General features: G+C 37.7%; 2 protein-coding genes across 2 annotated transcripts; one reads left to right on the top strand and one right to left on the bottom strand.

Moving 5' to 3' along the window:
• The first annotated feature begins 1,061 nt into the window (after nucleotides 1-1,061).
• LOC106172896 (collagen alpha-1(XIV) chain) lies at nucleotides 1,062-5,856 on the top strand. The gene is made up of 5 exons (XM_086997030.1): nucleotides 1,062-1,334; nucleotides 1,738-2,047; nucleotides 2,473-2,732; nucleotides 4,928-5,134; nucleotides 5,505-5,856. Exons 1-5 carry the CDS (start codon nucleotides 1,232-1,234, stop codon nucleotides 5,714-5,716), a joined length of 1,092 nt encoding a protein of 363 aa, XP_086853156.1. The 5' UTR covers nucleotides 1,062-1,231; the 3' UTR covers nucleotides 5,717-5,856.
• A 2,693-nt stretch (nucleotides 5,857-8,549) lies between these two features.
• On the bottom strand, nucleotides 8,550-13,901 carry LOC106172907 (uncharacterized). The gene is made up of 5 exons (XM_013553836.2): nucleotides 13,793-13,901; nucleotides 12,135-12,290; nucleotides 11,734-11,826; nucleotides 11,100-11,217; nucleotides 8,550-10,696 (listed from the first exon to the last, which is right to left on the bottom strand). Exons 2-5 carry the CDS (start codon nucleotides 12,265-12,267, stop codon nucleotides 10,189-10,191), a joined length of 852 nt encoding a protein of 283 aa, XP_013409290.2. The 5' UTR covers nucleotides 12,268-12,290; nucleotides 13,793-13,901; the 3' UTR covers nucleotides 8,550-10,188.
• Between the last annotated feature and the right edge of the window lie 77 nt (nucleotides 13,902-13,978).

Raw genomic sequence — 13,978 nt, 5'->3', positions numbered from 1 at the left:
AGGCCTACGAAAAAAAATTATCTAAAGACGACTGTCTTGAACTGTTAGTCTATTTGAGAAACCAAGTCAAAGGATTCTAACAAAGGAAATACTTGGCCTAAATAAAACACTTTTCACGGTAAATGTTTGTGTTGCTTACTTTACCGCGTCACAATACAAACCTATGATAACCAGGGTAATGTTTCCCCATGCCTAACTGATATACAGTGCTTGTCAAATATTTGATAATGCTTAACACATGCTAGGTCTCGCGCTTGCAAATCCCCTATTTCTGATAAGGCAACAGACACTCTGTGCGGCGAACTACTCTAGGTCAGCTCGCCCTTGCAAATCCCCTATTTACCGATAAGCCCGCAGACAACCCTGTGCGGTCAGCGTGAGTGCGTGGCTGCTTTCACCTGAATATACCTCACGACTGTCTTAAACTGTTAGTCTATTTGAGAAACCAAGTCAAAGGATTCTAACAAAGGAAATACTTGGCCTAAATAAAACACTTTTCACGGTAAATGTTTGTGTTGCTTACTTTACCGCGTCACAATACAAACCTACGATAACTAGGGTAATGTTTCCCCATGCCTAACTGATATACAGTGCTTGTCAAATATTTGATAATGCTTAACACATGCTAGGTCTCGCGCTTGCAAATCCCCTATTTCTGATAAGGCAACAGACACTCTGTGCGGCCAACTACTGTAGGTCAGCTCGCCCTTGCAAATCCCCTATTTACCGATAAGCCCGCAGACAACACAGACAACCCTGTGCGGTCAGCTTGAGTGCGTGGCTGCTTTCACCTGAATATACCTCATTCTGTACCTCTTTTTTGTGCCATATAATTGCATTGAAATTTTCAGAAAAAGTTGGTTGAACGGTGCATAACATACTACTATCTTGTATGGTGAAAATGTGACGTATGTTATCAAAACCCTAAACCCATACAGGGGAAATGATCCGAATCCTGTATCAACAGAATACGTACATAATCCGGCTATCTTCCCAACCATAATGGAACATACATTATTATGACAGCCCGATATAAACGTGGTCACATTGAGCTGGTGTCAGAAACCACTCAGTTCAGGAGTCACGTGCCAGCCATGGATATAAATTTAGAAACCCCGATATTCGCATTACAAAACTAAATACATCATGCGTTCATATCTCCTCACTGTCGACCATTCCTCCATCATCACGACAAGCTGCGTTTCTGGGAAATTCTTAACCGTTCGTTAATATGCGGGGTGTGGTAGTAGTCTGGCTGGCGGGATTCTCTGTTGTTTGGACAGTGATGCTGTCTGGGTATACTGCAGCCTCGGCAGGATCGTCTAACACTACAGGTAACGAACAATGAATAACAGGTGTGCAAAAAATGAACGCCATCTGTGGATGCTAGGTCTTTTTCAGAATTTGCTGTATTTAATTCTGTGGTTATTTATTTTTTATTTATTTATTGAGAGAGAAAAAGCAAATTTATGGCCCCATATAACTCATCCTGTTCTCATGTATCTTTTTTTTCTTTTATCTAGCGTTCTGTTAATTTAGTTATCAGAAATTTATTGATATTGACATTAATTATAATATTTTTTTTTTCGTCCTACTATAAATGTCTAACATGAACAGAAAACATTATACTTTAAGCATAATTGACCAACATTAGCTATTTGATAATTTCATTCGTTTATTTCCATTATTTCTTTATCCTTTTATATTTATTTCTTATGTTTATTTTATTTTTAACAGACTGTGAAATCTACGCAGGCGACATAGTTTTTGCTCTGGATGAGTCGGGTAGCATTGAGAAAGACAATTGGGAAAAAGTTCTCGCCTTTGTCCAAGATGTAGTCCAAACGTTTGATATAGGCCCTGACAACACATATTTTGGGGTTGTCACGTTCGGGAATGGAGCCCAAAGGCAGTTTGACTTGCAATCTTTTCCTACCAGAGATGGTTTAGTGGAGGCCATTGGTAACATCTCTTATGGGGGAGGAAGAACTGATACTGCAAAAGCCATTGATGTTCTGAGAGTGACAATGTTTAACCCCAAAAACGAGTAGGTATACACCTTCTTGAGAATTTTCGTGATAATTTTAGACTTAAAAGAAAATTTTATTTTTGGGGTCTCCATTTCTAAAAATAATTCTTCTGTAGTATGAAAGTTGTCTGTGGATTGCTCCATGCATATATTACACAGATGATAAGACATAAAACCTAAAAGGGTCGTCCACTTTTATCCTCGTCTCCATAAGTCTACATGTACAAACCATACGCTGGAGGAAAGGGCCTCAGTGACCTCTGTATGCATACGAAAATAATGCTAAAAATGGATGACCCCTTTGCATGGTTTGATATTTTGAAAAATAAAAAAATGTACAAGACAAATTATGCCTCACCCACCAGCCATTTTACTCCAAAACTCGATCCTATTTGCATCAGCTTTAAAGAAACAAACGTTAACATTTTGTTGACGTATTTCAGAAAAGGCGGTCGACCGGGTATTCCACATATTGGTATCATTCTGACCGACGGTCTCTCCACTGAACGTGAGGCAACACAGCAAAGCGCTAAAGAAGCTCGGGATTCCGGCATCATTTTATTCGCCGTTGGAGTCGGCGACACAGATTACGAAGAACTAAGGGGCATAGCGAGCGATCCCGATGACTCCCACGTTTTTCATGTTAATGATTTCAGCAGTTTTCAGCTCATACATGATAAGCTAGTTCGTGACGTTTGCCATGGTAAGTACAGTGTAGTTGTCCTGGTTTCACAAAAAATATTTTAAAATAAGTCAGGTTCCCTGGCTAAGAAATTAATTACCGATGTGACGCGGTCACGTGGACACATCTTACCCTACCATGGGCCGGTGTTACAACACTCTTTTGGAAATCCTAGTCAACTAAGCCAGAAAACGGACTAAAGTTTTTGTTTCGTGAAGCTGGGGCCAGGAATGTGTGGATATCACGAAGTACACCGACGTCGACATGACGTGATTATGACGCCCTATAATGTCGTTATAATAATGTCACAGTGGCGTCGCAATTTTTTTTCATTTTGACATGTGAAAAGATGAAACACAGTTGTGAGAACAGTGGAAACGCACCTCATTATTATCCACCCACTTCAGTTGTTACCAGAGAGGCGAATTTCCACTGTCCACTGTAACTCTGGGCCTCCGTCACCTTTGCCTTTCACTGTATCTACCGGTTTTCTCTGAATCAAATACCTATATCTACCGGTACGTGATAAACTGATTCAAAGGTTGTGCGCGGTTTTTAGATCCTTTTATTAATCTTGAAAACAACCGAAATAAGACTTACAGTTTGAGAGCAAGGGATTATAATTAATAATCAGTGTACACAAATGCTGACCGAATTAACATGATTTTGCAAGCAGAACAATATAGATATTATCATATAACTATTTAAGGTAAATCAGTCATACTTCAGTAGATACATAGGCCCTATAGTTATCAACAAATCCTACCTGCTTCGTGGGCTATATATGGATTCTAGGCAGATAATGACGTCTAGTTGTGTAATTTTTAATGTTATATATCTTGCCTGCTCTTCCCTAGTGTTTAGAAATAGTTTGTTTTATAGATAATGTAGATAATATCTACGTACGAAAATTGCATCATGCACTGTGACTTAGGGACCGTTCATATGAAAAATCTATTTTCTAAAAATCTATTTTCTATCCGCGGTACCTTGTGATCACTCCGAGCGCAGCCGAAAATTAATTACAGCTTTGGAAGTAACTGGGTCGCGCTGCCAGTAATTACGCCGCGGGGTATTCAGGGCACAAACCGTGATCACAAGATACCGCGAATAGAAAATAGACTTTTAGAAAATAGATTTTTCATATGAACGGTCCCTTACACACGCGCTAAGGGGGCAAGGAAAATTGACAACACGGTACGCAATACGCAAACAGTAGACAATTTAAGGCCATTATTATTTATACTGGTACATAAAATGACTGTTTTTTGCCGTTTTTATGTTTCATATCTGTAGAAAATGTAATAATATCCTTTCAAGAACTTTTTGGTTGATTTCCTCTAGTTATTTTCTTTTACAAATTCATCTTTTGGGGTATAAAATGCAATATTTGTGTTCGAGCGCAAAAAATAGGTGTGAAGGCAAATTGGCCCCAAGGAGAATACTAGTACATCCTTATGAAAATTGCCCATAGGACGTCATATGGGAGACCTAGGACTTTATAGGAATCTATGGGAATTCCATCGGACGTTCCATAGGATTCCTGCATGTGTCTATCTATCTATAGGACATATGTCCTATATGTCCTTTTTTGGATTTTGGGCCAATTTCCCCTAGGTTCCTGTAAGTATAAGGGTAAGCCTTGCCTACTAGTAGCCATTTCTCAGGGAGGACCCTCTGTCAGGGCTACAGATTGACTTAAACTATATACTCACAGAAATTTCTTTGGTTAATTCTGTACAATTGCCTGCACTGTGAGAATTTTCAGCACAGAATTGACTTCATCACTCAGCTGGTATGACGTAGAATTGACGTCATCACTTAGCTGGCCTTTGGTACAGGTATGGTGATATGGAGACGCATTTTCTGACAAAGTGGACCATTTTACCCGCTCAGTTCAACTTCTTATCTCGAGAAAAAATCCAGTCTTGGTTCAGAATGGACCATTTTCGCATAAACCCCACCCCCACCCTCCCTATAACCAACGGGAGATCTGTTTTAAAAAAAGCTCCTGTAACAAGGAGGCCCCGTACTATGCATACAGCTCAGACATTTGACCGCTTATGGATTCACTGGTTGCCTAGCAAAACATCTTTCCATGGGGAATAGAAGCAGCAAATTTCACTCTCATTTGTTTGTTTGTTTGTTTGTTTGTTTGTAAGTTTGAACGTTAAAAATATTTACCATTACAAATTATTTCAATTTCCTCATTTCAGATTTATGCCCCAAGGACTGGCAGAGGATAGGCAACAAATGTTTCTTTCTGTCCCCAGACCAAACCTCCTGTCTCCAGGCCAGCAAGAGATGTACCGCCCTTCACTACAAGGCACGTCTCGCTACCGCCCGTAATAAACACGAGTTTAAGACGCTCACCAAACAACTGGTCTTCCCGGCGACGCAACATACGCGATCGCACTTCATCGGTGAGTGGACGGTAGTGAGATTTTTATAAAGGCTTTGGCTTTGTCTTGTGATTGTAATTTTGTTGTTGTTGTTATAAACGGCATGATCCCTTCCACTGTCGAACTGTGAAACTTTTATTATTTACTCACTTATTCATCAAATTGCAAGTTATTTTCCCGCCATCAAGTATTTCTTATTTAATCATGAATTTATATCACATTATTTATTGATGGATTTAGAAGACGAAATTATACGTTTCTTGCGATTTCATACGCGAATGTCTTGGTGAATCTTTTGCTGAAATATGTGTTTAATTATCTGTGTTTTCTGTGATATTAATTATCTGTGTTAATTCAAGTATTTATTATCAAGAATTGTTATTACACATAGGCCTAGATGATCTCGATCACCCCTCAAGCTTCAAGTTCAGTGACGGAAGTCCACTGGGTGACTATAACGAGTGGATTCCAGACCTCGGCAATAAGGAACGAACTGGGTGCGTGATATTGGATCACGAGGAATCGTTTATGTGGCGCGGAGTCGACAAGACCAAACACGAGGACTATTTCATCTGTGAAATAAACAAAGAAGCTGGACAATAACGCTAAGCCACCGTGCAGAATGTTTAAAACTACATATGTAGATACCTTTATCCCCTTGACATCATTAAGTTTATGTTCCGTGTGCGAAAAAATATACAATAATTATAAGTAAATAAAAAGACGGACCCTGTCATCTGTCAGTCCTCTTGAGAGTTCTTTAATTGCGTACAAAGCATAAAGTCAAAGCTTGAAATGATGGCAAAATTTGAAAAGAACTACTTAATCCTCCCAGATTGTCACTGAATATAATGGGAAGGGTCAAGAAAAGGGGGGTCAAAGCTTAATTAGTCAGAAAAAAGCAGGTTTCCACATGAAATTTGAGCTTTTCCAGGAAAATATTACAAAACTAGAGGATCAGAGAGGCGATACCGCCTCCGAATATTGTACCACCAGCTGGAGCAAGCGCATTTGTATAGACCCCCACATATACAAAATAAGGAACACAGCCACCAGTCTTGTGCTTGCCAAGCTGTAAAAATGCAATCAACAAGAATTTTCAAAATATGCAAAAAATATATATATAACTAAGAATGGTACAATCAAAGTTAAGTTCATCGTAAGGTAGGTCAAAGGTCAATTCCAAGGTCACAGTAAATTGCCAGTATATGACTTCCTATTCAACTTCAATAGTAACTATGGGCCTATCTCTGCCAGGTTAGGAGTTAAAAGAAAAAGAAATTAGCAGAGTTCAGTTCATGATAATAAGTAGGTCAAAGGTCAATTTCAAGGTCACACTTAGATTGCCAGTATATGACTTCCTATTCACGTTCAATAGTAACTATGGACCTATGGACCTATCTCTGCCAGTTTTGGAGATAAAAGGGAAGCAAAATTTGCAAAGTTCAGTTCATGGTGAAAAGTAGGTCAAAGGTCAATTTTAAGGTCACTTTTAGATTGCCAGTATATGACTTCCTATTCAACTTCAATAGAGACTATGGACCCATCTCTGCCAGTTTTGGAGATAAAAGGGAAGCAAAATTTGCAAAGTTCAGTTCATGGTGAAAAGTAGGTCAAAGGTCAATTTTAAGGTCACATTTAGATTGCCAGTATATGACTTCCTATTCAAGTTCAATAGAAACTATGGACCTATCTCTGCCAGTTTTGGAGATAAAAGGGAAGCAAAATTTGCAAAGTTCAGTTCATGGTGAAAAGTAGGTCAAAGGTCAATTTTAAGGTCACATTAAGATTGCCAGTATATGACTTCCTATTCAACTTCAATAGTAACTATGGACCTATCTCTGCCAGTTTTGGAGATAAAAGGGAAGCAAAATTTGCAAAGTTCAGTTCATGGTGAAAAGTAGGTCAAAGGTCAATTTTAAGGTCACATTTAGATTGCCAGTATATGACTTCCTATTCAAGTTCAATAGAAACTATGGACCTATCTCTGCCAGTTTTGGAGATAAAAGGGAAGCAAAATTTGCAAAGTTCAGTTCATGGTGAAAAGTAGGTCAAAGGTCAATTTTAGGGTCACATTTAGATTGCCAGTATATGACTTCCTATTCAACTTCAATAGTAACTATGGACCTATCTCTGCCAGTTTTGGAGATATAAGGGACTAAATGTTAAAATTTTGGAGTTACCATAATGTGCCATAAATTTCCTACAGAAAAAATTAATTAAAATAAAGAAAAGGTCATTTTGGTCAAAATTCTTGAAATGGGAGGTGGTCTGAAGTTCCAGATGTTCAAATTTGATGAAATAATGTCATTTTTGACCACAAGTTGTCTGCTTTGCCAAGCCTTATGTTTTATTTTTCCGGAGTTCAAAATTTATTATCCATTACCGTACTGCACATTTTGCTTTCACCACCAATATGTACTTTTTGATACAGCGTAACTCGAAAACGGTATGGAATACAAAAAAATGGAGACCAACTCCAGTGTTGGGCTTTACATGCTCTACAAAATGCAAAAAAGAATGGGTGTCTAGCATTAACGGTTCCCAAATTAGAGACAGTTTTAAGTTTCGATATCTTATGGCCGCTACTCCCATGAAAATGCACCGATTGACCCCAAATTCACGGAGATGAAAGATGACCCGAAGGGTAACACTTTCCATTAATATTATTAGTTAAGTCTGTGTGGTATCTGAATAAGGCCGCAAATAATTTTTTTTTCGGCAAAAATTTTGTTTTTTTGAAAATTTTGGCCTGTTTGACCTTGAAATAAAGGTCAAAGGTCAAATCCAAGGGCATATATGAAATCTACACATATGACTTTTGGAAAGCTGTCTGTAGAAATTTTTCCCATAATTCCTTCTGTAGGGGAGATAATTAGCATTTAATTTTGCCATTTTTGGACAAGGGTGCATTGCAATGAATGCCACACCTAGACCCCAATACCGACAAAGCCCAAATTTTACGTGGAACGAGTTGAGATTATAGGTGACCTAAATCCAAGAGATGGGTATGGAGGCCCTTACCGTCTAGGAGGAGAAGCGGTAACGGTGACTTGGCGGTGGAGCCGCAGGAGCCGGCGGAGCCGCAGGAGCCGGCGGAACATACGGGTCAGGACTAAAACCATGTGTACCGCCAGCGCCTACGCTGGTGGTACAATAACGTGACAGAGTCTCCCATGCTGGAGACCCCGCTTCCCATTCATTTGTACAGGTGAGCCTCGCCCTAGATTTTGACCCACTTAGGTCAGACTAACCCTAACCATTAAAACTAAATGGAGGACAGACTTTCTGTTATAGGGACCCTCAGTTTCGTTACACAGGGTTCCCCTCCACAATGTCTCAGCTCTTAAAGTCCAAACTGTGGACCTCTGTGGGTACTTAGAATGATGGTGCTCAGAGACAACATGAAGGATTTATCACAAATATAATCCCAATATCATATTCACAACTTTATTCTCAATATGCAAGAAATTAGTACAAAAGCACATAAAATGGAACTCTTTGACGGATACCTTGAGCACCTTCAACACCAATACTTTTCACTTGGATCAGAATACTTTCATGCTTGAAAAAAAAAATTACAAAAAAATGTAAATTAAAATAGAAAATACTGCCTTTACAAGGGGTCTGTGAACATCCAAACCCAAAGTCCATTGATTTGGACCAAACCATCGGCGAGTCCCGAGACTCCTGGCTTTCTTTGTCGTACATGTGGCCATCATCTTTGGCCGAGTTGCCAGCCTAATCTAACTTAATAATACAGCAGCTCTACATTGTATACATAATGTGACATAACAAAAACCTCAGCTGCCATAATATAACATTAGCCTTCAGAGTACAGATTATATACTCGGTATAGCATAATCCATTATTATTACCTGTATTATTATTTAAATACTTCTTTGTTTCTATTTTTTCTCACATAAGAGATATTCCAATGTGTTATCAAATATGGATGAGGCACATTAAAATCTCTCTCATCTGAGTAATTATTTTTATTGTGGCAAAAGAACTTCTGGTCTTTATTACTCAATGAAAGCTCTGACTGGGTGTACATAAAATTCATATAAATTGCCATCCTAACAAACTACTACACAGAAGGTATATTTCAATTGTTTAAACCAGACATCATTTTGGAATGAAAAAAAGCAAAAAAAAAAAAAAAATGTTGCAATTAATGGATCTTTGACGTTACCCTAAAAGTGGTAAACTCAAATGCAAAATTCAGTTCTGAATTGGAAAAAAAAATGTCTGAACCTTAACCATTGCTGAAGATGTAAAGAACACAAAAATGCAAAATATATGGAAATTCATACATGTATGTACCCCCCCCCCCCAAAAAAAAGAATTCAATAATATATTCTATTATACTGTCTTCCCACAAAGTGAAAAGAAATACTTTGCAATTGTATAATGGTATAATGAATAACTGACTAGTACAGGGATGAGATCAGTCCTCACTGAAAAAGTAGGAAAATTGGCTGGGGTCCAGGGTACAGGATTCACAAGAATGATCCAAATGACACTGAAAAAGTTGGAATTCCAACAAAAGTCAGAAAAGTTTCATCAGTGCTAGTAATAAGTGCATGCTTAATGGAAGAGCTCTCGGCTGGCGTTTAGTGCACTTGACTTATCTAGGGATGACCTTTCCCATGGAGAATTACCCCAACTTATCCGACATTTTCGACGCTCCCTAGCAGCAAGCCCCTCTTACACAACAGCTCTGAATAAATAGCTATGATATTAATAATCTGGACTAATAATATAACCTAACCTTTCTGATGTAATAAATTAATTTTACTGATTATTTCTAAATTAAAATCTAATTTGTACTTTGAAGTCAATATATAAAATAGAATACAAAAAAGGCATAATATAATACTATGGAAACCAGTTTCACATTATGGTTATTCACAATAATCCACCCGCAGCAAATACTTTAATACTGCCATAACACCGGATAAAGAATATTACATAACATTCTAAAAATCTGATTAAAAACTGTTTATCACTTATTAACAAAACAGCAAATCTTGAAGCTAATTAATAGCCAATATAAGAACAACAGCTGCATTTTAAAGCATTTTACTAACAATAAAAAACGAAGCCATAAAAGCTCCTGCATACGGCAAATCTTTCATGATGCTGCCTGTTCCCATTCCTGGTCCGTGCCTCTTAGAAATCCTATACATCTCAATCAGGCAGACTACGATATGGAGGACATCCGGCGGAGTCATTCCTATGTCTCTAAACACTTGGAAAGCATAACCTCTGCCAAGGAACACATTAGCCACAAACTGGTCGATTCCAGCCACAACCACGTGCATGAAATTAATGCTGAACACCATCAAAAGCTTTCTAGAAGTCACTGCTTGGTTTTTGTTGCAGAGGTTCAAATCGACTGCTGTTGAGATTATTTCTGTTGTGGAGAACAGTAACTGGTGATACCACTGGGAGTAGAACCTCTCGTTTATGTAGTTAAAGTAGTTCCAAACTGAGTAATAATGTGGATAGACGGAGGCGGCAAACAAGAAAAACCAAGTCCAACGTACTGCACCCTTCCTCAGCACCTTAATCAAATACCTAGAATAATATTATTTTTTTCTTCGTGAAACTTGTGGTGCATTAATAAAACTTATCCATTTTTCGTACATTTTGTTAACTGCATTAAAATCAACCCCACATGATGGCTGTGGTGCAAATTTGACAGTTACTGGGAATCACAAATTAACAACTATGAATGCTACAAAGTAGGAATCCATTGATATTCATATTTTAACGTAAATAGAAAATGTTAACAAATCCATGAATAATCATTCTTACTGTCACAACTATAATTCACCACTTAAAGGACCACAATCAAAAAGACATATCTGAACACAGGAATTATTCTTTAATCAACTCTATTTTTGTCCTGTCTTTTGTGTGCAAACAACACGAAAAAAAAAAAGTACAAATATTTTTAAAAATTTAAAGTCATACCCACCGAATCACCTCATAACTGATGAGCAGAGATCCCACAATAAGGGCCCAGATCTGCAAGCTGCCAGCAGTGGCATTGAAATAAACATTTTTGTATCCCGTCACTCCTCGTTCATAGCTGCCTGAAAAACAACAGGGTAAAAGTTGTCAATTGCAAGCTGAAAATTATTGCAAAGAAGCAGATTTTTGTCCATTTTGTAAAAACTCCATGACAAATAATAGATCTTGGTGCAATAAGGAATTTAATAGTAATTAAAACAACAGTGAGAGGCAGAGGGAGAGACAGAGATTACAATCAAAGGGTAATCTTATTGTCCTACTCTAATGCCAACCCAATTTACCCAGGAAATTAATAAATATTCATATTATCCAAAAACATACACAATGTTTAATAAGGCAGCTACACATACACAACTGCTCACGTTGCATGTAACATCAGACAGTGAGTTAACGTTTAGTTTTATAATATAAGTACCTCATATTAACTATACACACAGTGACACAGCATTATTTTAGTTTATGTCCTAGTAAGTCAACTATTCTGTGTAAAATATATATATATATATATATTCTCTCTAAATTAATCCATCTCCAAATTAATCTGTCTCCAAGACAGATTTAAGGGCACAATCATACACCTCTAAATATTGTGTCAAAACAGCTACAGGTGCAGGAGCCCATGTCTACCTTCCCCACTTTCTCAGGTACCCAGAACCATCTGTGGATTATTCCTGGATATCAAGAAAAATCAACATCAGTATATACTATAATACAGAAAACTTATATCGCATTGTCTCAAACCTTTGTGCTTAAATACAATTTTTAACAGAGCCAACAAAGTGGAAGTGATGTGGTAAGTAGCAGTTAAAATGTCAGCCTGTTTGGGTCATGCTTACAAGTTTTAAGACACAAACAATGGGATGTGTGGACTTACTAGACTCTCTGTACTTTTTCACTGTGTTCAGTATTAAGCTAAACCACCAAAATTTGAGAAAGAGAGAAAGAGAGTGAGGAAAGAGAGAGAGGGAGGGAAAGTTACCTATATGAATATATGGAATTCCAATGAGTGCCAACATCCCCACTGTAAATGTAATGGTGTGCGACTTCCATGAGTCCAACTTTAACTTCCTGACAATGCTTTGATCTCCTGACAAAGACATTACTGAATCCATCCTGGTTGCCAATATGGTGCAACCTATTTATAGACAATGAAAACCAATAAATGATATAATGATATATAAACAAACAACAATAATAAACAAATAATGTATTTAAAGTTAAGGTATACTCAAGACATTTCAATATGAAGTAAAAATCATATGTTCACTGGAATAGCTCAGTTACCTGCCTAGGAAACTTCCTTGCTTCAAATGAGTATTTCTGACAGAAGAACGGAGTACATTTTACTGGTAAACCATTGACAAGTGATTCACGTCCTTTAAATTTAGTATGTTATGAATTATACTGGTATCAACTCCCAGCAACCTATTTTCTGTAGACAGAGAAAACACAGACTTCAAAGAAATCAAATGGATGGGATCAAAAGGATGCTTTAAATGCGCTGTGACTGAATTGCGCAATACACCGCAATACAGCGCAACACAACGCACTACACTTGAAAAATCAAATCCAGTTGCAATAACACAAAAGAAATGGCCATTCCCAGCAAAGTAGGGTGATATAAAATCAATGTATATTACTATGTTAACAAACAGCAAGACTTTTATATTGGGGACTACCTAAATTGCGCAATACGCCGCAATACAGCGCAATACACTTGAAAAAATGAGTCCACTCACAAGTAAACACAGAAAACGTTCATTCTCAACAAGATAAGCTGACATGAGAGCGAAATATATTACTAAATAATTAATAGCCTTGATAAAACGTAACAAATTTGCACAGTTTGTTTATCGTCAGGTCAGTCGCCATGTTGGTTAGTGGCTCTTCTTGGCCAGTAATATTGTCAAGAGGAGCCACAAGCCAACATTGCTGCCGACCCAACGATATTAGAAGTAGCGCCTATGTGTTAGTTACATCAATGACATCAATAATTTAGTCAAATATTTTGCTTTTATATTACCTTATTTTGTTGAGAATGGCCGTTTTCTGTGTTTACTTGTGACTGGACTTGTTATTTCAAGTGTAATGCGCTGTGTTGCGCTGTTTTACGGTGTATTGTGTAATTTAGGCAGACCGTTTATATCGTCCAGTCGGAAGCCATGTTGACAAGTGGCTCTTCTTGGATATATTACTGGCCAAGACGAGCTACTCGCCAACATGGCGGCTGACCCAACAATGAAAAAATTGTACCGATTTCTTAAGTTGTATCAGCAATATGAATTACTATGCTCTATATTTTGCTTTTATATCACCCTATTTTGTTTGAGATTACCCTTTCCCGTGTTTACTTGCAACTGGACTTGTTTTATCAAGTATATTGCGCTGTGTTGCGCCGTATTGCAGTGTATTGCGCAATTCAGTCACACCCCTTTAAATGTGTTAATTCACGGTAAGGTGGCGCTCAAGCCGTATCACGTACGGTATCATTCATCGTATGACATTTTATTCCGGTTTCTTTTTGTAAACATTGCTTTAAATCTGATCACAAAACAAGTCAAATCATAAGCCAGTTAAGATCATTCATCCACTCAGTAGTTACTCTTCGGGTTCTTGAAACAGATGACGCTATTTTACCTTTCAAAATGCTACATCACAACACGTTCTCTCAAACGCTCTAAGCATTGGTGACGATATGGATGACCTCGACCGGTCACAGCGCATGTAGCGTCAGACAGCGTAATGATGTTTAGTTTTATAATATACTTCAAATTTACTATGTTGCACAATTTTACACAGCATTATTTTAGTTTTGATTACCTA

The sequence above is a fragment of the Lingula anatina genome, chromosome 10 (assembly GCF_051362555.1).
Source record: "Lingula anatina isolate TDL-2025a chromosome 10, LinAna3.0, whole genome shotgun sequence".
NCBI lineage: Eukaryota > Metazoa > Brachiopoda > Lingulata > Lingulida > Lingulidae > Lingula > Lingula anatina.
The sequence above is the reverse complement of the archived record's forward strand: the minus strand, read 5'-3'. Positions and strand labels throughout refer to the sequence as shown.